The 19,563-nt window shown below is 37.3% G+C and overlaps 4 protein-coding genes across 11 annotated transcripts in view; 2 read left to right on the top strand and 2 right to left on the bottom strand.

Annotated features, from left to right (window-relative positions):
- LOC107222749 (short neuropeptide F) overlaps window positions 1-1,521 on the bottom strand; it is a 14,031-nt gene extending 12,510 nt beyond the window's left edge. The window contains exon 1 of the mRNA XM_015662249.2: window positions 1,359-1,521. The gene's annotated coding sequence lies outside the window, so the exon portion shown is untranslated. The remainder of the gene's footprint in view (window positions 1-1,358) is intronic.
- Window positions 1-14,876, top strand: part of LOC107222755 — a 17,422-nt gene extending 2,546 nt beyond the window's left edge. Inside the window, exons 2-14 of one of the 7 annotated variants that reach the window (XM_046744946.1) lie at window positions 10,677-10,751; window positions 10,884-11,145; window positions 11,211-11,355; window positions 11,445-11,641; window positions 11,708-11,814; window positions 11,893-12,114; window positions 12,186-12,392; window positions 12,476-12,784; window positions 12,856-12,954; window positions 13,031-13,410; window positions 13,561-13,678; window positions 13,729-13,905; window positions 13,991-14,876. In XM_046744946.1, the coding sequence (XP_046600902.1) occupies window positions 10,677-10,751; window positions 10,884-11,145; window positions 11,211-11,355; window positions 11,445-11,641; window positions 11,708-11,814; window positions 11,893-12,114; window positions 12,186-12,392; window positions 12,476-12,784; window positions 12,856-12,954; window positions 13,031-13,410; window positions 13,561-13,678; window positions 13,729-13,905; window positions 13,991-14,188 (2,496 nt within the window). In that variant the 3' untranslated portion in view covers window positions 14,189-14,876. Of the gene's footprint in view, window positions 1-10,285; window positions 10,422-10,676; window positions 10,752-10,883; window positions 11,146-11,210; window positions 11,356-11,441; window positions 11,815-11,892; window positions 12,115-12,185; window positions 12,393-12,475; window positions 12,785-12,855; window positions 12,955-13,030; window positions 13,476-13,560; window positions 13,679-13,728; window positions 13,906-13,990 lie in introns of those variants that run through there. The other 6 variants (XM_046744940.1, XM_015662255.2, XM_046744932.1 and 3 more) reach the window with 6 other exon arrangements.
- On the top strand, window positions 9,321-10,435 carry LOC107222751 (frataxin homolog, mitochondrial). The gene is made up of 3 exons (XM_015662251.2): window positions 9,321-9,622; window positions 9,841-9,961; window positions 10,044-10,435. Exons 1-3 carry the CDS (start codon window positions 9,381-9,383, stop codon window positions 10,326-10,328), a joined length of 648 nt encoding a protein of 215 aa, XP_015517737.1. The 5' UTR covers window positions 9,321-9,380; the 3' UTR covers window positions 10,329-10,435.
- Window positions 12,626-19,563, bottom strand: LOC107222756 (probable phosphoserine aminotransferase). Of its 2 annotated transcripts, XR_006905264.1 has the most exons (10): window positions 18,992-19,563; window positions 17,724-17,854; window positions 15,807-15,922; window positions 15,549-15,710; window positions 15,362-15,456; window positions 15,080-15,249; window positions 14,648-14,908; window positions 14,428-14,555; window positions 13,426-13,666; window positions 12,626-13,341 (listed from the first exon to the last, which is right to left on the bottom strand). XR_006905264.1 is itself a non-coding variant. In XM_015662256.2 (9 exons), exons 1-8 carry the CDS (start codon window positions 19,064-19,066, stop codon window positions 14,441-14,443), a joined length of 1,125 nt encoding a protein of 374 aa, XP_015517742.2. In that variant the 5' UTR covers window positions 19,067-19,563; the 3' UTR covers window positions 12,626-13,666; window positions 14,428-14,440. The 2 variants fall into 2 exon arrangements, 1 of the variants encoding a protein (XP_015517742.2); XM_015662256.2 differs by having other exon boundaries at window positions 12,626-13,666.

Below are 19,563 nucleotides of genomic sequence, written 5' to 3'. Positions count from 1 at the left end.
AAAAAATTAAAGCGAGCCGGAAATTATGAGCGAACCAACTTCCCTTACCCTTAGAAAAAAACAAAAGAACCTCGTGCAACTTACGGAGGTTTCAATGCTGCATACAGTGTGTAAATAGTTAGAACAAGAGCCCCTGACCTCAGGATTCGATGGTATATTTCAGCGCACGATCATTCAATCTGAATCATGTTCAGTATCGAACGATATGCGAGAGAGAAACTGAGAGAAAGATAGAGGAAAAAGAAGAAACGGAAGAAGGTATGAAAAAAAGTTAACCCTGCCAAGGTCGACGCTGAATAATTAATCTCGAGTATTAAAAATTAACCAAGGATCCGCTTAAATAATTTGTACATCATGTTTCGTTCTTCTCGTTGTTTTCACCGGGTTTTTTTTCCCTATTTATTTTCCTTCTCCTATTCTTTTTCAGCGACAGTGAAATTAGCCACATTCATTTCGCCTCTGCAACGTGAACGGCAAGAAAATAAGAGCGTTTGAAAAAAAAAGACCTCGGCACTTTAATTTTTACCATTGTTTTCCTTCTACCCCCCATCCTCATCTCTCGGCCCACTTGCTGATAATATGATAATTAATCAGACAAGCATTTTCCGGACGGTAATGTCACCGTGAAATTTTAATCATCCGAAGTCGAGTCGACGACGCTGAAAATTTCCGAAACTATCAAAGGTGAATTGAAACCGCGTTAGCGTATAAATTAGTCGTTTCATCGCTGTGACGAAATTTACGATCGAACGCGTACCATATTTAACCGAAAATTAAATCTCGGCTGTAGTTTACATGCCTATTAATATTTCATCGCGATTTCAGCTCATCCCTATTCCCGTCGATCGTCCGCGTAATTATTTCAAATGTGCAGCGTGTATTCTGCGAACTTCACCCAAACCGCAAGCTCGCCTCTTCTCTCTTGTAGCATATAATTTGATTATAATCTCGTTATTCGCGGTTCGACCCGACGCAACGTTGTTATACGTTTGACAAATTTCCTCTCTGTATCTTCGACACATCGACGCTTTATAAAGATAAAGATTCAACTGCGAAGGGTATAAATTTCACGATTTATTATAAATTTGACGACAACGAAGATCCGGAGACTGAAACACATCCCTCGATAAATTCAACGCATTTTTCTTCGTAATTCTTTGTGAAAAAGAAAACGTGAAAGAATTTCAAAAAAAAAAAACAAGAAAATACAAGAAAAATCTCACCGCATATCGTATCATACAACGTAATAAAAATCTCGGTGGTATTTTTTGACGCGACAAAGAAATTCGTAATTTTTACAACAAGCACAATTGTATGAATACATACTGGCAAAAAACTTAGCGAATGGTTAGGATTACCTGACTGCAATAATTTGCAACCGGGATTTATAAGGTCCTTCAACTTCTCGACGGATGTCAGCTGGATCTGGGGGTTGCACACAGTCACCGGGATGGTATTATTATGAACTGTGGCGAAGGCTTGGCTCCCTTTATATAAATAGGAGGCAGACGGCTTAGGGGATGAGGGCGCACAGGTGGCTGTTGGACGCACGTTTTCGCTACGCGCACGCGTTCTTCTCCTCGGCAAACTCAAATCTCGAGCCCTGCGAGCACCGAAGATACGCTAAATTTCCGCACAAAAATCTGGCACCACCGTAACAAACGTTTTTCTTAATAAACGTTCGAAGTTTAATCGAATTCGTTAATTTACATGTGAACGATTTTATTTACAAATTTTATGCATCGGAAATTTTGTCCAGAGCGTTCAATTATGTACAAAAATATGTATCTCTCATAATTTTCGGTATATTTGTCAACGAATTGTAAAATTTGAAAAATCAAAAAAAGTTTTTCCCAATTTTTTTTCTGTAAGATACTTCGATCACGAAGTGAACTATCTTAGAGTTGATACAGAGCGCTCAGATTTTTAGAGAATTATTTTTTTTTTATCAATTTTAAAGCGTTTAAACCCCTGTGAGCATAAAAATTCAAAAACGAGCCTATTAAGGACCACCTTAATATATATAATAAGCTGTGAATCGAAATACTGGAATACATTTTTTACCTCCCGCGGATTTCGTCAAGAAGTTCGAGTCAATGAGTGCTGAATTTTTATTGAGTAAGAAAAAGAAGAGAAATTGTTTGAGTTATGGTAGGGATAGTTTGAATTTCTTTTTTTCCTCTTATTCCATTTCCGCGATGTCAACAGAAACGAAAAAAGTACTTAGGTGAAATTAGTCGCAAGCATGGGTGCGCTTTTAGCCTGATTAGTGCAGAATTTTGTTTTTCTGGTTAATGAATAAATAAACGTTATCCTCGTGCTTCTCTTTGTTCGTGTGAGGCCTTTCATATTACGTATTACATGTAAAAGTAAATCAATTGTAATGTGAAACGGGGTGTACCGTATTTTATACATATACGTGGATTAATTTTGCATAATTGAACGAAATAAACGACGACCTAAAAAAGCCAAGCTTTGTAGTTTGTGAGTGAATATTAGCTCCAGCATGGAAAGTTGATTCCAGTATTTTGGGAAAATTTTAAATTGGTAAATCGAAAAAAACGTTTCAGCTGGCACCTTCGAATCCATTTTACTTTTTAAAATGTACGATTATTCAACAGTTGAAAGAAAATCTGCACAAAATTTAATATTTATCCCTCGAGCTATCATCAACTATATATTATGTTTTAAGGAAAATTGAACTTGGAATGTGAAGTTCAGACACAGGTTATGAGTACACATGAATAAGAAAAAATCAGACATTTGTGATTTGTAATATGCCAAGGTTTTGGATTGATTTCGCCAGGCAAATGTGTATAAATTTATATTAGAGTGTTGATAAAAAAAATAATTTACTATTTTCTACCGTGGCTCCCTCTAAAAAGATTGTTTAGGTTAAAAGAAAGATTCTGTGAAAGGATGAGCGTTTTACGTTATGGGGAAGATCGCGCTCATTTGTTTCTTCACTTTTATTCACATTTTTTTGGAATTCTGAAGAAACACGTTATAGCACTTCAATCCTTACTTCTTCCCCGAAATTTATATTCAAGATAAAGAACACGATCTATAACACAACGATATGTCATCCAGGAATCTTGTTCTCCTAAATTAAAAGTTCATATTGAATTATAAATATTTGATGAGATTGAATTAATAATGAAAAATTCGTCAGATCCACTGCTCAAACATCAACCGGAGACTTGATATTACAAGTCTGGGTCTTCTCAGTGACGTAAATTTATATTATGATTGATGTGAGCAATAAAAGAAAAAATTTTGATTCACGATACTTCATAAATTTAAAAACATGTATAAAATTAATAAAATCGACTGATCGCGATCTTCCACATAACGTAAAACTCTCATCTTTTGCCAGAACCTTTCACTCAACCTAAATAATCGTTTCAGGAGCTACCATGATGGAAAATCGCAAATTATTTTTGCCTGAATCACCCTAATATATATATAATACGAATAATCGGGAAATAATTTGCCGGCGTAAAACCGTGTTTGGACAATATAAATAACCTCCACTCGACTCGCTGGCCCTAGTTATCCCTAATGCTCCTATAAACATCCGTATATGCGTTACACCTATAATGGATGTAGGTACGAGAGTCGAGAGTCGAGAGTCGAGTGACGGCTGACGGCTGTGTTAATTGCCATATAACACGTATATCATTGGATTGGATAAATATAGACAAAGAGTTAATGACGGTGCGCGTTATACATATTGAGTTATACATTACGACCGTATATAATACGCGTATGTAATTGTTTGCCCGCGGTTTAAAGCAATTTCTTAATTAACCAAATGATATATATTACGTATTACAGGATATAAATAATTATGCGCGAAGGGAGGATGAAAGGGAAAAGAATTAGGTCCTTCCAATTAATTATTACTCACAACGAAAAAAAAAAAGAATAGAACGTACGATTCGACCATACGTAAGTCTAGTCACTGCCTGATTTTTTTGTACTAGTTTCTTTTCGCCGAATTTCGTTCGGTTTTTATACTTCCATTAATATCTTAACGAGTTTCCGTGCTGATAAGACGAAAGATGAAAAGCATGCGGAAACTCGAGGACGTACCCTGCGATATCAGAGTAATCCATACGTGTTCGTTTGATGAGGAAAGTTGTACATACGTCAATATGTAAGAAATAACGTCGAAGAGTATGATGGATGCCAGGGTAAAAGTTTACGTATAAGTTACAAAGTGTAAGGAGGGAAATAACGCATTTTATATACCCTTGATAATTCGCCAAGAGAATTATGTAACTTAAGTATATCGTATATGGGGAATTCCACGCAAACCCGACCAATGTCCAACCCTCACCATTTCTGATTTTGTTTAAAAAAAATCTTCTACAATAGTCCCAACGTTGAAACAGTCCCTTGAATTTTTCCAGATTTTTTATACAACTGCTCAATTATTTATAAATATTTGAAATGATTTTGAAAGGAACCTTTTTTAAAAATCTCAAAAACCTCAATGAAACTCTATTTTCTATTCCAAACATTTCAAGACTGGACCCATGATGGGCCAATTTTTTCCATTTTTTTCCATCTTTCGTACCTTCTATTTTTTTGGTCAACTAAAACATTGTTTGGACGGTCTGAAAATTCCCAAAAAATTCTCAAAACTTCTGTTTTTCTCTTAGAACATTTCTAGACCGATTCCACCATGGAGCGATTTTCCTCTATTTTATTGGCACATTCAATTTATTTTATCGACTTCACAATCAGACTTCGAAGAGTTTCGAAATTTATATCGAGAAATTTAAAAAAGGTCGTTGTCAAAATTATTCTCAATACTTATAAACAATCGATCAGTCGTATAAAAAATCTGAAAAAATTCAGGATACTGTTTCGGAGTTGGGACATTTGCAGAAAATTCTTTTTCAACAAAATCAAAACTGATTAGGATCATACGTTGGTTGGGTTCGCATGGAATACCACATATATATACACCGTACAGACCGTATGAGTAACGTCGCAACTTCGTTTGTAATGAACGGCAATAACAATGCCGCGACGTCGGAGACGCGTGATTATAATTAACACGGGTCACGGTAGATTGCATTGCATAGATGCATAACGTCGCCTAGCCGGACTCCAGAATTAGGAAGAAGGCAAGTCGCCTTAATTGGGGTGTCGAGGATTCAGGGTGTTCGTGACTATTTGATGAGCTGCGTGACTCCGAGCCCTGCATGGTCAAGACGTACGCCGCGATTGCACGAAAGTTTAAACATTCACGAGCTGTATCATGCTGTATTAGGCGGGTCGAATAGCGTTAGTACCGCGCCTTTAATTGCCTCCAATCGGATGATTGGACCCAGCGTATAGAGGGATGGACATGTATTCACCCGGCGGAAATGACGAAGGATTGTTTTCTTCCTTAAGTTGTGAAATGCTGTTGATCCGCTCGACGAGTACAATTAGAAAAGATTAAAAAAAATATCGGTCACGTTGTCAAATAGCAATCGAAACACGGACACACCTTTGACGATATCTGCATTCGTTTATCAAATTCTGACGTAAATTCGACGGATCGGAACGAAGGTTGAATCGATAATCGTGCCACGGCTGTTTGTTCATCGCCTATTCGTGGATATTTCGCCCCATACAGAGATCGAAAAAAAAAAATATCCCAATAGGTTCACTAAAATTTTTGGGTTCATTTAACCATTTTTTGTTGTATGACTAACAATAAGTGAAAAAAAAAAGTATTAAATTCAATAACAGAAATGTGACAAATGATGCAAATATAAACTGGATCTACTGGGACATTATGTTCGGTTAAATTTTTTTCCACCAGTGATACTCGATTGCAGCAAAAGGATATTATCGCTGATTTGCAAAGTCTGATCTTTCCTTTGGCAAACATTTTCCCTGCACTTTCTTAAGTCAATATCTTCTAGGCAGCGCGGTTCGTTTTCTATGTATCGAACTGTTTACCGTCTCGTTGTTGAATTGTGATCACAGCACTCAATCTCTTCTGATCAATTCTCACAGAACTAATACTACGATACCGATGCCGACAAATCAACTGCAACGCCATTATACGTTAATAAAAGAGGGAAGTAAAGAAAAAAAATTGAAAAACTGGAATAAATTTGAAGAAAATTTCAATCCTTTTTTAATTTCGAACGACAAAATCGTCGCTACACTATGAAAAAAATATCGGTATAGAGATTTTTTTATAGGATACAATATGACGTCAATTTAACACTGACTGGTGCTAAATTTCAAAACAAACGGACAAAAATACTATTTTACAATTTCCACAACGGCAATTTTTAACAACAATTTTTTGTTCTACTCGTGTACGTGATGGGGACTTTTTTTCCTCTCAGCGATTATTACTTACGAGCAAGGGACGAGGGATCGGAGTTATGGATTCTGCATAAATTGTGCTCGGCACGCCCTCGCGGATATAAAAACATACGTTAAATTGCACCATGTGGAGGAGAATTGATCAGTATACGGGATTTTGCGGGTACATATAACTCGATGCGTTGTAAAGTTTTGCACACATGCCGCGAAGCGTCGAGAGCTGGGCGTGCAAGCAGGAACTACGACGGATTATCCGCACGAGCCTTGTACGAAGAAAAAATCAGATTAACACTAATCAGCGATCAACCGCGCGTATCAGTCACCCTGTTCGAGTGTTTAACGAATAGCTTAAGCCATATATTAAAGGATCAGGTGAAACTGAACCGACAACATTATCACCGTGTCCGCTGTTGCTGCAGGTCTCTATACCTAGTGTTTTCTCTAATTCCTTATCGTTTATCTGCAGGACGACGTATTAATATGTTTCGTAACTGTGCAGATATTTCAGCCTCGGAAAACTCAAGGAATCCTGTTCCGCTCGTTGTGAATTAACAAACGTATGAAAATTTATCGGTATAACAGACACTTGTAATTCTCTTTTGCTTGCGAAGCGGAGGATCGACTAATTGCTAATGTATTCCATCAGCCACGCGGATAATTGAAGACGAGGTATATAATATTATACATTCTCAATCACGGCTACTTGTATTTTCATTCGAAGATTATACAAACGGAATACTTTTTCATGGTATTGCCTTTGTTATTATATCATTAAATCGTCGCGAACGTCGGCGAGGATTGAATGAAGAGGGGGGGATAAAAGTAAAGGCGCGCAAGGGATGGTTTTATATAAGCCAATTTTGCGGAGGTTTCAGGATCGGTATTTGAAAAGGGTATATTCGCATTATATTGTTACGACATATCCGTACTGACACATATTGTTGATACGTTAAACGAGATGACCGGGACGATCGTAACGCACAATTCAGCTTTTGCGTTGAGAGAGAGAGAGAGAGAGAGAGAAAGGGGTGATTAGCTTGTTATTTCTGAAAATTGATAATTACATTTCAATCGCAGTTTAATTACTGCGGCAATATTACCGACTAACTATTCCCGACGCCTAACAATGATCTGAACACGAAGATGAAAGTGAAATGTTGACTTGCACTGAACGCAGATCGATAGGATGTATGCAAATTATGAGAGTTTACCGTCTTTCGACCGATTTCTTGCTCTCGCGTGCGTGTTTGAAAAAAATCACCCTTTCATCCCATACCTATGCTAAAATGGCCGAATCCTGATTTATAATTATTTAGTCGATACGAAAGGACAGATGTTTACACTTTTGCGTAACGATGCCGAACATCAATTAAACGCCACATGGGTTGTCAGAAACGTGCAAGGAACAAAAAAGTGATGGAAATATTAATTCACCCGCGGAACGAAACGTGACACGCCGATCAGTTGATGGAATGAAAGTATTTGCGAACTCATTTCGGCAATATATAAGCTGCGCAGATATTATGTTGATAAGCCAGACATAATTGCGAACTGTGTCCCACCGAATAACGCGCTGGTCTCTAAAATCAATCATTTACTCGATGCTTGCGTTACGTTTATACATTTACCATACCGGACAAAGAAAATCGTCAAAATTTTCCCCCGCATATGCGTGCACGTATGAGGTATGATAATAACGATGTGTTGGTATAGATGGTACTTGAAATTCAGAGCCGTGCAAGAACTTGCACGGTACCTAGTTGAATAATAACTGATCTCGCTAATTTCGGGTCAAAGTTCGAGCGAGGGACGGAAAGCACAAAGTCAGAATTTACCGTCAGGGTGTGAGAATTTCAGCATAATTGCCACAGATTTTCACACAATGGATCCAAGTTCGCCTACAAAGAACCGACGGGTTTGTTATGTATGCCAGTAGAATTTCGCAAAATTGTACGATAATGTATCACGCGTCGAAAACTCTGATCCTTTATGCGTATAAAGTTATACATGCAAGATCACATATCGCGAGTGGGGTGAAAAATTATTTAGTACGTATATAACGCAGATGCGTGGGTGAGATATTACGATATTTTTTGTCAGACGAATGTGTTAAAAATGGAAGAAAAAAATACTGTTGCAGAAATTTGCGATTCAGCGAAAGCGTAATTGCGTGATTTCAATTCTCAGATTGTTATTGATGAACTGAGTAAACGAAATTGTGAAATATCGATGTTAACGGTATTCGGCAGAAAATCTCGGGAACCTTCGTCTTTAAAAATGTATAGGGATTAAATTTTTACCGTAACAACAGCACAGCGGTTTTCACTCGATTATACCTCCTGGTTTACAATAGCCGTATATCCGCGTTATATTATCCATACAGTCGGACCACCGGTCGAATGCTCTGAAAGAATAATGGACATGTTTTTTGCCGCCATAGTGTAACGTTAAAGAACACGGATCAGGCTATATATCCGACTTTGACATAATGAATTGATAAACGAAACTACAAATTGCGGTGGAACCGTTATTCCAGGATTTTTAACTATAAATGATATTAGTTGGGGAATTCAATCGAATCACATCGGGAAAAATCATTTATATCTTTCTTATCTTATATTCTGCACAATATTCAATTTGGAACCTATCGAAAAATGGCTGTATGGGACAACGATAGCTATAATATGCATAATTTCACAAAGTAATTGTGCTTACTCTTCGAATATATATTAACGTTTTTCAGCGTCGAGTTGTAAATATCACAAAGCCAGGTACCCCGATTGGGGAAGAGCCCTCGTATCCGTTTTTTACATAATGATGCCATTCAAGAAATTCAAATCAAATCGTTGATGAATTCGGCAGTTCTTTAATCCTGGATGCAGTGTTATCATTTTAGTTACCGTCTGTAGATAAAACAGAGATCGCATAATCCGTGAACGATATTATGATTATCACTTATTATGAGTTGTAATTTACAGACGACGCAACGTCCGAAAGACTTGTTTGATCAATAAAACGAAAATCAGGTCAAATTTACAATGATATCGCGAATAGTGAGAAGCAAACCAATTCTCAAGACACTAATCAAGACTGCATCAAATATTACGCATCGTACATGTGCGAAAGAGGTTTCAAATTTTCAAAAGAGTTTTCACTCATTTGAAGGTTATGTGAAACAAACTGTTGGAAGATATTCTAGTCTTCGGTACAAGACTTTGGGACTGATATCCACTAACGCTCATTATTCCTCGCAAACACCTCCAACGTACGAACCTGAATTGTAAGTTGAACCTGCAATTTTTTTTCCAAAAATATTACAACACTTCTATAATTCTAATAAGTTAAATCTAGACATCATACTCTATTTACCACATATAATTTATCGAGACAGCCAATCGACGTTCGATTAAATCTTATGGTACCCCTCTTCGCAACACTAATTAACAATTTATATCTACAATATGTACCGTTGGGGCCTTAGAATCGTAACTATTATAGGGAACTCAATTCTGTGCAGTTTGATAAGATAAGCAGCGACACATTGGAATCGCTTACGGAGTACTTCGATGAGCTGATAGAAAAGGCGGGTCATTTGGAAGATGCCGACGTTTCATACGGAGTGAGTTCCGTCTCTTGATATTTTTAGCTCCAAGTGAGCAGGCATTTTTATTCGATTGCTTAAGTAAGTTCAAATTTTTCAGGACGGTGTGCTGACTGTGAAATTTGGAAAGAAGGACGGGACCTATGTCATAAATCGCCAAACTCCGAATAAACAGATTTGGCTATCCTCTCCGAAGTCTGGACCGAAACGATATGATTTCGTTGATGGGAAATGGGTGTATAAGCACGACGGAAAAACCTTGCACGATCTCCTAAACAAGGAAATACCAGCAATTATAAGAAACCAGGCATCATTCGACCGATGTTCTTATAGCGGGAAAGAACAATATTCTGATAAAGGCTTACCCAGTTCTATTCCTGACTAATCTTCATCCTTGCACTTCTGGGAAATAGCAATTTTCATTGTGAATCTTATTTGTATACACATCGTTCAAATCGATATTTATATTGCAATAAACGTACGTTGCCTGCCTGTATACTTTTAAATTACTTTTCCACACATATGTTAATTTGTTTCTATGTAAATTTACAAAAAGATGAGCGAGTAAAAGAGTATAACACAAGTTGATAGTTCTTTTTTTCACTGCACGCATTTTCAGAGTAACAATTTCCATGTCTACACTTTTAAATTCACTGCACGTCAACTCTCACTGACCTAAAATTTTCAAACAATACAATTATCTGATTCCAATATCTCGACTATTGTATTGCAGATGGAGATTATGGAAGATGGAAATTTAGTAGATAGAGTTCGAATATTGCTCCAAAGAGACATGAAATACTATCAGGTAATAAACAGGAATAATTTTGACCTTATATCGTTGTCAGTATCAGAAAGATGAAGGATTACTTGATGTATTCAATGATTAAGAATTATTGACCAGACCCTTTCAGGAAGTAATTCAAAAATTGTGTGTCAGGAAAAGCAGATGGTGTTGAGTGAACCTATATGCGTAGGGATAAGTGGTGGAAAACTGGACTTTCCAAGACACGCTTCCTTTGCGTCAACTAAGATTGTCGCATGGTGGGAAGCAGAATTTACTACAACATTTAAAGAGTCATCTGGACTCAGTTTTACATCTAAAGAACACACGGAAGCAGCTGATTGCACGGAAGTAGTCAAGCATTCAGAGCCGTCCGAGTTTGTTGCCATGATAGTTGACACATCGGAACAACTTTTAGGTGACTCCCGCATAATTTATTCATCTGGTTTTCGACAAAGCAACAATCTTTTCTATACATTGCAGAACACCTGCACACCTTGACTCAGGAAGCTTTAGATCATGCTGATTTAACTGTCCTAACGGCTACGTTGGGGGCCGCAGCTCTAGTACGAAATTGTTTATGGAATTACAACAAAAAAGTAAAAACAGTGGTTTCAGCACAGGCATGGTAAAATTAACTTAACACGAAAATATTTCAGAGTAAATTAATCGAAACCGTCTTGAGTTATTGGATCTATTTTCTTTAATTTGTAGCAGCAAACTACACAAATGGTTCAAATCGTATCAAGAAATGGCCGAAGCACTGGCTGAGAGACTACTCGATCTACATTGCCGACTAATTTCATTGTATATTTTAACTGAAGCCAATTCCCTCGACTGGCAATCCAATCAGCCATTCTTTGAAAAAGAACGCTGTTCTTATGTGATTCAAATGTGGTGGCTGTATATGCAAGGTACACATAATACTCAGCAGAACGCCAGAGTCCTTGTGATGACTTTCAGCATATCCATTATTTTAGGCACAAAAGAAGACTTGTGGAACACAGTTCCTCCAAAAATGGCGCAGCGCGTTTTTTCAGGAATGTTAGACGAGTCCCTGACTATCCTTACCGTCCGCTTTGTTCACGTAATAATAAAAAATTCTCTTAAATTATAACTCTATCTTCCATTCAAGTACACAAGAACATCCAATTACGCTATTTAGGGTCGTCCCAGTCTTGCTCGCTGTCAACAATTTTGGGCAGATGTTTTCAACGTTTTGTGTTGCACGGCAAACTTGTCGCTAGCCACATTTGTCAATGCAAATGAACTGGTCGGGTTCAATGTGACCAGATTGTCAATTATTTCAAGAGATATACATGCAAAGTGCGGAGAATTGCTAGTTTCTCTGTTACTAAGAGGAACGCCATTAAACATACTATATCAGGTATAAATTAGAAACACATTGCAAAACTATTCCTGAACCTAACGAATTTCAAAATCCTTATACTGATCCAGGTTCTCCGCAATGGTTTAGAAAACTTGAACATATTGTTGCCACGTCGAGGGCCTGCCCCATGGCTCATCATGAGTAGCCCACATCTACTGCCACCTTCATCGGAAAATATTGATAATTTAAAACAACTAGCTGATGGCCCTTCGATAGCGCTTGAGATAAAAATACTCAGAGCACAACCGCAGCCTGATTGGGGTCAGTTGATGAAGGTAACGCGAAAGCCTGTGATTCCATATATCGTTACTGCACTCTACAGTATGACTTTTACAAAAGCGAGACCTCTGTTTTGCAGATCTTACTGATGCGGGAACATAAAATATCAGCGCTTCTATTTCAAGAATTTGTCAAACAGAGCAATGGCTATAAATCTGATGACAGTTTTACTAGAAAAGAAAAGAGCAAAGTTGATGCAAAAGAACAGGAGGGTTGCGGAGGTTTTTTGTGCTCAGGACAAACCTGCTCTCGCCCTGCTTGTAGTCCAGCTTTGTGGGCTTACAGCCTTACCTATATCTCAATAATTGCAGACATGGATGCGATGATTGTTATTATTCCAGCACTGCTACAAGATTCTGACTGGTCCAACTGCTTAGACAGACATCAGGTAATGTTTGTAAAGAATTGACTGATAGTATCCTGCTCACAGTTAATCGGTCATTTCTCGGGACATTCAAGGTTTGGAATCAAATCAGACCGCCATGGCTACACGCTCTTATTACACCTCTGTATCCCATCATGGTACCCATTATCACAACTCTGCTGGACGCAATCAAGGTAAGTGTGCTATGCATGATTTACCCATCTGAAGTGCCTCATCGTTACCTAAACCATACACTATTACACTTGATAGACAGGAGCTAGTATTTACCAAACAATGTCACTGGCCCTCGCCTGCTTCAGCGAATTGTACATTTGCGCACCGGCAGGCTTACTGCGTACAGCTTCGAGGATAAACAATAATATTCCTGCGAACTGCCACCCCATAGGTGGTTCAGTCCTTCTCCAAATCATGTGCGCTGCTCTGTACACTAATTTCTCAAAAGTGAGAGCTGACCCCAGTACTAATTCTACGGCATCTACTTCGTCGAACGAACCTCAGTTGGTTGCTGGTCTTGATCGTAATGATACTGTTTCCTTGGCGATTGCTTTAGGTGAAGCTATCTGCAGCATCGATGAAGATGATAAGCATACACTGCAAATAAATTCACTTCTCAGTTCAATCAACGAGAGGTAAAATTAACTCACATCTGTTCGATATCAGCATCAAGCTGTTGAATTATCAAATCATAACACTGGTACTTTCATTTTTTTTTTTTTGTTGCATTAACCCTCAGTCAACTCATCATTTTGGTACAGCATTATTCTCTCTTTCATCTCCAGGCTAGAATCTGATGATCTAAGATGGCCCGGGATAGATCCTGAAGGTATGCCATATGTTGTGGCCCAAGCTTACGCCGATGAGCTATTACTCACTTCTGAAGGCCGGCTTGCCATAAAGGTAAAATTTCAACAAAGGTAAAGTATCATGATTAATATCACAATTTGCAGGTGATACATGAATACGTGGTCCATGGCTCTGATTGGATATTAAATTGTTTGGGAATTGAAGAAACGTCGACAATGACTGAGGCTCCAAAGTATATTCCAAATTCGCCTGGAAAACCGCCAGCACCAAAGCCTCTCTTACACATGATGTTTCATATTGGAAGTAAACCATTTGACCAGGTATATACGCGTTTTTTGACTTTGTCATTGGGTGTTCTTTTCTTAGTATTACAGAACTTAATGTTGTAACCAATTTTGCTTCCAGCTCTTGGTTGATTATATGCAGGCTGATTGGTTGCGAGTTTTAAAAATACCTCAGGCTATTACTATCGAGCGTCTTCGCAGTCAGATTTTAAAGCGACCTGAGTTTAAAGATACTGCTAACCTTCCACAATCTGACAAAGAAATTATAGAAGCTCTGAAACTGTTATGCAGCACTAGAAAATCTAGCCACCTAATTTAACGATTAATATTAAACTGGTATAGTGAAGATAGAGACTGTAGTTTATAGAATTCTTTTGCAAAATTGCACTGAATTAGAAATATAAACTATATCACAAGAAAACTTTCACAAGCGAAGAGATTATTTACATTTCGTAAGTTTAATTTTCGTTATGAAAAACTGCCAAAAAATCACAGATATAATTTATAACATAAAATAATATATTTTGCGAATGAATTTATGTAATCGTGAGATCATACCTAATCCTTTTTTCTAGTCTTTCTGTTTGCGATGTAGACGGTAAAAATAATTCATGTAGGTTACTAATGCTTGGACATCTTCCATAGTCACTGCGTTGTACAATGAGGCACGTATACCACCAACGGATCTGCGATAAACAAATTGTAACGCAGTTCGTTAATTCTCAGTAGACGTTCCCTGTTGCTTCGTTTTTCTCAATTTTGTCCGATGAAGACTAACCTGTGACCCTTGAGCTGAAGCATTCCACGAGCTGAAGCCCCAGTTAAGAAAGTATTTTCCAAGTCTTCGTCATCGCCACCAATTCTGAATGGAATATTCATTCGGCTACGAGCATCACGTCTTATCGGGCAGTGATAAAATCCATTTGAGTTATCGATCACATCATATATAGCTTTGCTCTTTGCTATCGCCAGTTTCTCCATGCCTTCGACTCCACCGTTTTCCTTAATCCAGTCGAAAACTCGACCCACAACGTATATTCTGTAATAAATAGTCGGAATTTATGACCTAGATTCTGACTCACAGTTGTCGGAGAAATATTTTTCAACACATGACAAAAGAAATGAAATTATAATATATCGTGATCTCATCACCCTTTCTTTATTGAACTGCAAGGAGATGCGATCGCTTGTTTACACTATGAATACTAACTGGAATGTTGGTGGTGTATTATGGACAGAATTATCCGTTGCCATGATAGAGAAGTCCAATACTGATGGGCAGATTGATTTAGGATGTCCAAGCACGTCATCGCGGACTATGACAAGAGTAACACCTGCTGGTCCGATGTTCTTCTGAGCACCAGCAAATATGACTGCAAACTTTAATGAGAAGATTGAATTTAACTTAATATACTAATAATGTTTACGCTATGGAAAAGTTTTCAGCAATTTTCGTAGCATTAGTTCATTTGAATTCCCTATTTTTTTTCACCTTTGAAATGTCAATCGGACGGGACAACATATTTGAGGACATATCAGCTACCAAAGGAACATCCCCAACTTCAGGGACGTAGTTAAACTCGATGCCTGGATAACAGGAATAAAGAATTATCTATATGAAGTTTGTAAGTGCCTGAAATTTGATGGAGAAAAGTAAAGTCCATAAAATTTTTTATTACCATGAACCGTTTCGTTGGCACAGTAATAAACGTAAGAAGCTTTTGGATTCAAATTCCAAGTTGATGGATCGGGGATATCTGTGTACTTGTTGACCTTGGGAAGTACCAAGTTCACTTTAGCATATTTTGCTGCTTCTTTGGCTGCCTTAGCAGACCACGAACCTGAAATTAAGGTTGTAGGATATATATTATCCTGGTGCTCGTCTTCAGAATGTTTTTTTGCACCTCGCAATCAGTTTTGAAACACAGATAATTTACCAGTAACAATATAGTCAGTTGTTCCCGCTTCGTTTAGTAGATTCAAAGGCACAGCTGCGAACATACCAGTTCCACCTCCTTGAAGAAATAAGACCTTGTAGTTATCCGGAATTTTTCTGTGAAAATAAGTTCCATTCATGTAAAATCAATTGTGCATTATCAGTAAGATATTATCAAAAGTTCCGACAAAAATCTGCGTATTCATGCAATGTTTCAGCAATTCAGTTGACAGTTATCAGTTTATCTCCTGCATTGATGATTTTGTGATGACCGAGTTCAACATTGGTTTAGAGGAGTCATTTTTAATAAACTCAAAGATTATCAGGCAAAGGTAATTCATGCTTGTAAATTTGGCACAATCTAATTTCATTCATGAAAGTATCAGGTGACTGCCACATAAATAGAAACGCGAGTTATCACTTCACAAAAGTTGTAATCAAATCAAAGATTATCAAAGAAAGGTAATTCTCGCTGTAAATTTCATCCAATTTATCTCCATTAATGAATGTGTCGGCTAATTGCCACACAAGTTAAAATGCGAATTATCTTTTCAACAAGACCATATGAATTTTGGTTGCACTATTTATCTAATAACTGATAACCTTATTGATATTGACTACAAGCTAGACAGGAAATGTGAATAATGAAATTTAAAAAAAAAATTTTGAAACTGGTGAAATGTAGCTCTGACTATTATTCTCATAACCGAGATAACCAAGTATGTAAAAAATCTATTCCACTTGCTATAATTCTTGTTTTCTTCCCGAATTCTTGTGAATAATTTTTTCGCAACAAATAATTGTTATGTTATTTAATAGCGTAGCAAGGATTGCTTGCTTTTGGCAAATAATTCATTTTAATTTTAATAAAAATACTTTGCAAGCATTACTGTAATTTTGATGCAAAATGTGCATGCGTTATTCAGGAAAGTTTTCAAACTTCCATCACTTCTTGTCTGAAATTCGTTATGTCGTACCATCAACTCTCATTTGGTATCTCTAATTCAGATGTTTTATCATTAATTTACCAAATCATGAATAATGTGAGTGTCTCAATAAAAGCCATGTTGATATAGATAAAGTATTTAGGCCTTGCGTGATCAACGAATCCAGTTTTGGCTGGTACTTAATGTGACTTCTGATTGCAGCTGGTGATATAAATGATATCTACGCGATAAGTTTTATTAACTAAAAGTTTGTTTTTTACATCTATGATAATGAAATCAAATAAGATGAGTCAACTAGTTTTGTTCGTAAATTTCAATGACTGAACAAACAATTGAGCAGTGTATACAGCTGCTTATCTGTGTACGAATGTTAAAAAATAAGCTTGTTTGTCAATAACTGAAATAAAGGTGAATTAAAATATTTGAGAAATAAAAATTTTTGTTGTGGAAAGTTGGAGTTGCGTTAAACTTGAGGCACATAACGCAGCTTCTGTACAAATATGTTATTCGACGATATTTATATTCCAGCTATTTTCATCTTGTTTCGCAATTACAGTTGTGTTGTTCGATTTCGAAAAATCATATTTACACATTACGTCTGCATTATACGCTGATGTACATCAACAATATTATTAAATGTGTTTTTACAATAAAATAATGCACTGCGAATGACGCTAACTGCAGACTTGGAGAAAAGCTACGACTTTCAATTGGCAGTTAACAAGGTTGAATTGAAAATGTTAACTAACCAGTTAAGTCCATTAGAGGAACTCATGTTGTGCGTTTGAAAATTTATACTTAAATAATAGCAGCGGCCATAAGTGAATAAAATCTTTGTATGTATAGTGATATTAGTATTTATTTAAATTCATTTATTTCATAAATCTATCAGGAAAATTGAAACTTCTCCAAAAAAGTGCAAATGGCAAACAATTCCAATTCTCATATCAATGAATTTTTTTGCTACTTACAAGAGATCCCGTACGCTTGCTTGAGCGTCTTCAATGATTTTCTTGAAATCACCTGACCTATGGCTGAGCTCGAGAACGCTGATTTTAGTGTTGGCATAGCTAAGGAGTTCGTCTTGCACGTCTTTCAGTACCTATAAAGAAATACAGATTCATAGAGACTTACATGATTATTTCTACCATTCCTCGGCAGTAATCGCAACTAAGTTTAATGCCTCTGATATAAATCGTTGGCAACGCTGGATGGTATCAGGTTATTTCCTGTTGCATGAATTTTAATCATACAGCCTTTGACTTATATAATCATGTAATACTGTTCAACACTAGATTTGAATAAAACATAACGTCAGCTATTCAAAGAACTGGTTTCACTTATTTGCATCAAACATTGACCCAGCTTGATTTAGTTATACACATAATCGAAAACTCAAGGTAAAAAGCTGGAACCCAAAAACTGAAAGTTGAGCTTGAAGTTGATATGATGTTATGATTATTTCTTCATTGCATTGAAAAAGTAAATAAAGGCACACGTCGCATTGGTGTTCAAAATATGCCAGACAAAAAACTGGAAAATAAGAAAAAACGTGATCATTTATTCTATTGGGAATTGTGTTTTGATTGTTCCAGTCAGATGAATTACAATACTATTTCAAACTCTGACCAGCTCGCTACGTGCAGCTTGCATATCGAGTTTCTCTTGATGCATATAACATACGTACGTATAATGTATAATTATTTATTACTTATTACTATTGCTTAGCTTGCTGACCGCCTACGTAAGTTTTGTTTTCTTATTTCATTTTTCTTCATGATCCAACAGATTGTAAGAACAGAAGTAAATATCCGAGCACTGATACCATCATGGATTATTTACGACAAATAAAAACAAAACTAAACTGTAATACTCTATGCGTATGAATTACGTGAATGTGACTTCAATACATACATATACGTATACTTATCTTCCGAGTGTCGCAACAAGCCCGTTAGGCAATCACATTTTCAGACGGTAAATCAACGCCAGCGGCAATCCCAATTGATTGAAAATTCGCATCGTATTAGTACAATTGTACGTACAGATTCACCGAGCAAAACAAAATTGTGTTTGATAATAAATATTATATTCTAAATTACACATCGTCCACCGTTAAAATTCGCTCTTCCGTCGGTACCGAATAACTATTCCGAAGAGGCGAAAAAGAGTGTTGCAAATCTCTCTAAACCCAAACAATATCACGACCCTCTGTTCGCAAGAATTGAATAAATGGTACCTTTCGCGGAAGTTTTCCTGGGCCTGCGCCGAAGTTGATGACACCAGAGGAGGAGTTATTCGCCGTGTCCGTCATCGTTGGCTGTTGTGCTGTGGATGAGCCTCGTGAACTGACAATGCCTGGTCTCGACTACCGCGCAACACGCTTGCACAAATGATACGGAAGAGGTAAAAAAAGAGGTTTAAATTCGCGCAAGCTGCCTGACCGACTTCGATACGGAATATAAAACGCGATTAGCTCATCAAAGTATTTCGCAGGCGAGGCCGATCAAAGCCGAAAGGCGACGCCTGAATTCTGACGTTTCGCGTGCGTGTCGTCACTTTTTACTTATGCTATTTTTTTATTCCTCTCGCAAGCGCGATGCAGCGACGCCGGAGGGGGGAGGGAATGCAGTTTCAAAAACAGTCAGCTGCAGCCGTGTAGTACATCCATGATCCAGGGTGTTCCACAGGCAAACGCCGGTAACACGGTTCGTTTAAGTATAAAATAATTTCAACTGAGACTCAATTCAATTTGTCATTTCACTTTTAATCTTGCAACTATTACCCCCCCCCCGGTGCATTGCACCAGCT

The sequence above is a fragment of the Neodiprion lecontei genome, chromosome 1, assembly GCF_021901455.1.
Source record: "Neodiprion lecontei isolate iyNeoLeco1 chromosome 1, iyNeoLeco1.1, whole genome shotgun sequence".
NCBI lineage: Eukaryota > Metazoa > Arthropoda > Insecta > Hymenoptera > Diprionidae > Neodiprion > Neodiprion lecontei.
Note: the sequence above shows the minus strand (reverse complement) of the source record. Positions and strands in the feature narration are given on the sequence as shown.

What these genes read in the sequence shown, in the direction of transcription:
- LOC107222756 (XM_015662256.2), bottom strand. Translation starts at nt 19,066, where the DNA reads ATGACGGACACGGCGAATAACTCCTCCTCTGGTGTCATCAACTTCGGC. An exon ending in GCAAGCGTACGGGATCTCTT is followed by an intron (nt 15,923 to 17,723) that starts GTAAGTAGCAAA and finishes TTATTTTCACAG; the next exon opens with AAAAATTCCGGATAACTACA. An exon ending in CTTCAGCTCAAGGGTCACAG is followed by an intron (nt 14,556 to 14,647) that starts GTTAGTCTTCAT and finishes TGTTTATCGCAG; the next exon opens with ATCCGTTGGTGGTATACGTG.
- LOC107222751 (XM_015662251.2), top strand. Translation starts at nt 9,381, where the DNA reads ATGATATCGCGAATAGTGAGAAGCAAACCAATTCTCAAGACACTAATC. An exon ending in CCAACGTACGAACCTGAATT is followed by an intron (nt 9,623 to 9,840) that starts GTAAGTTGAACC and finishes TAACTATTATAG; the next exon opens with GGAACTCAATTCTGTGCAGT. An exon ending in ATGCCGACGTTTCATACGGA is followed by an intron (nt 9,962 to 10,043) that starts GTGAGTTCCGTC and finishes CAAATTTTTCAG; the next exon opens with GACGGTGTGCTGACTGTGAA.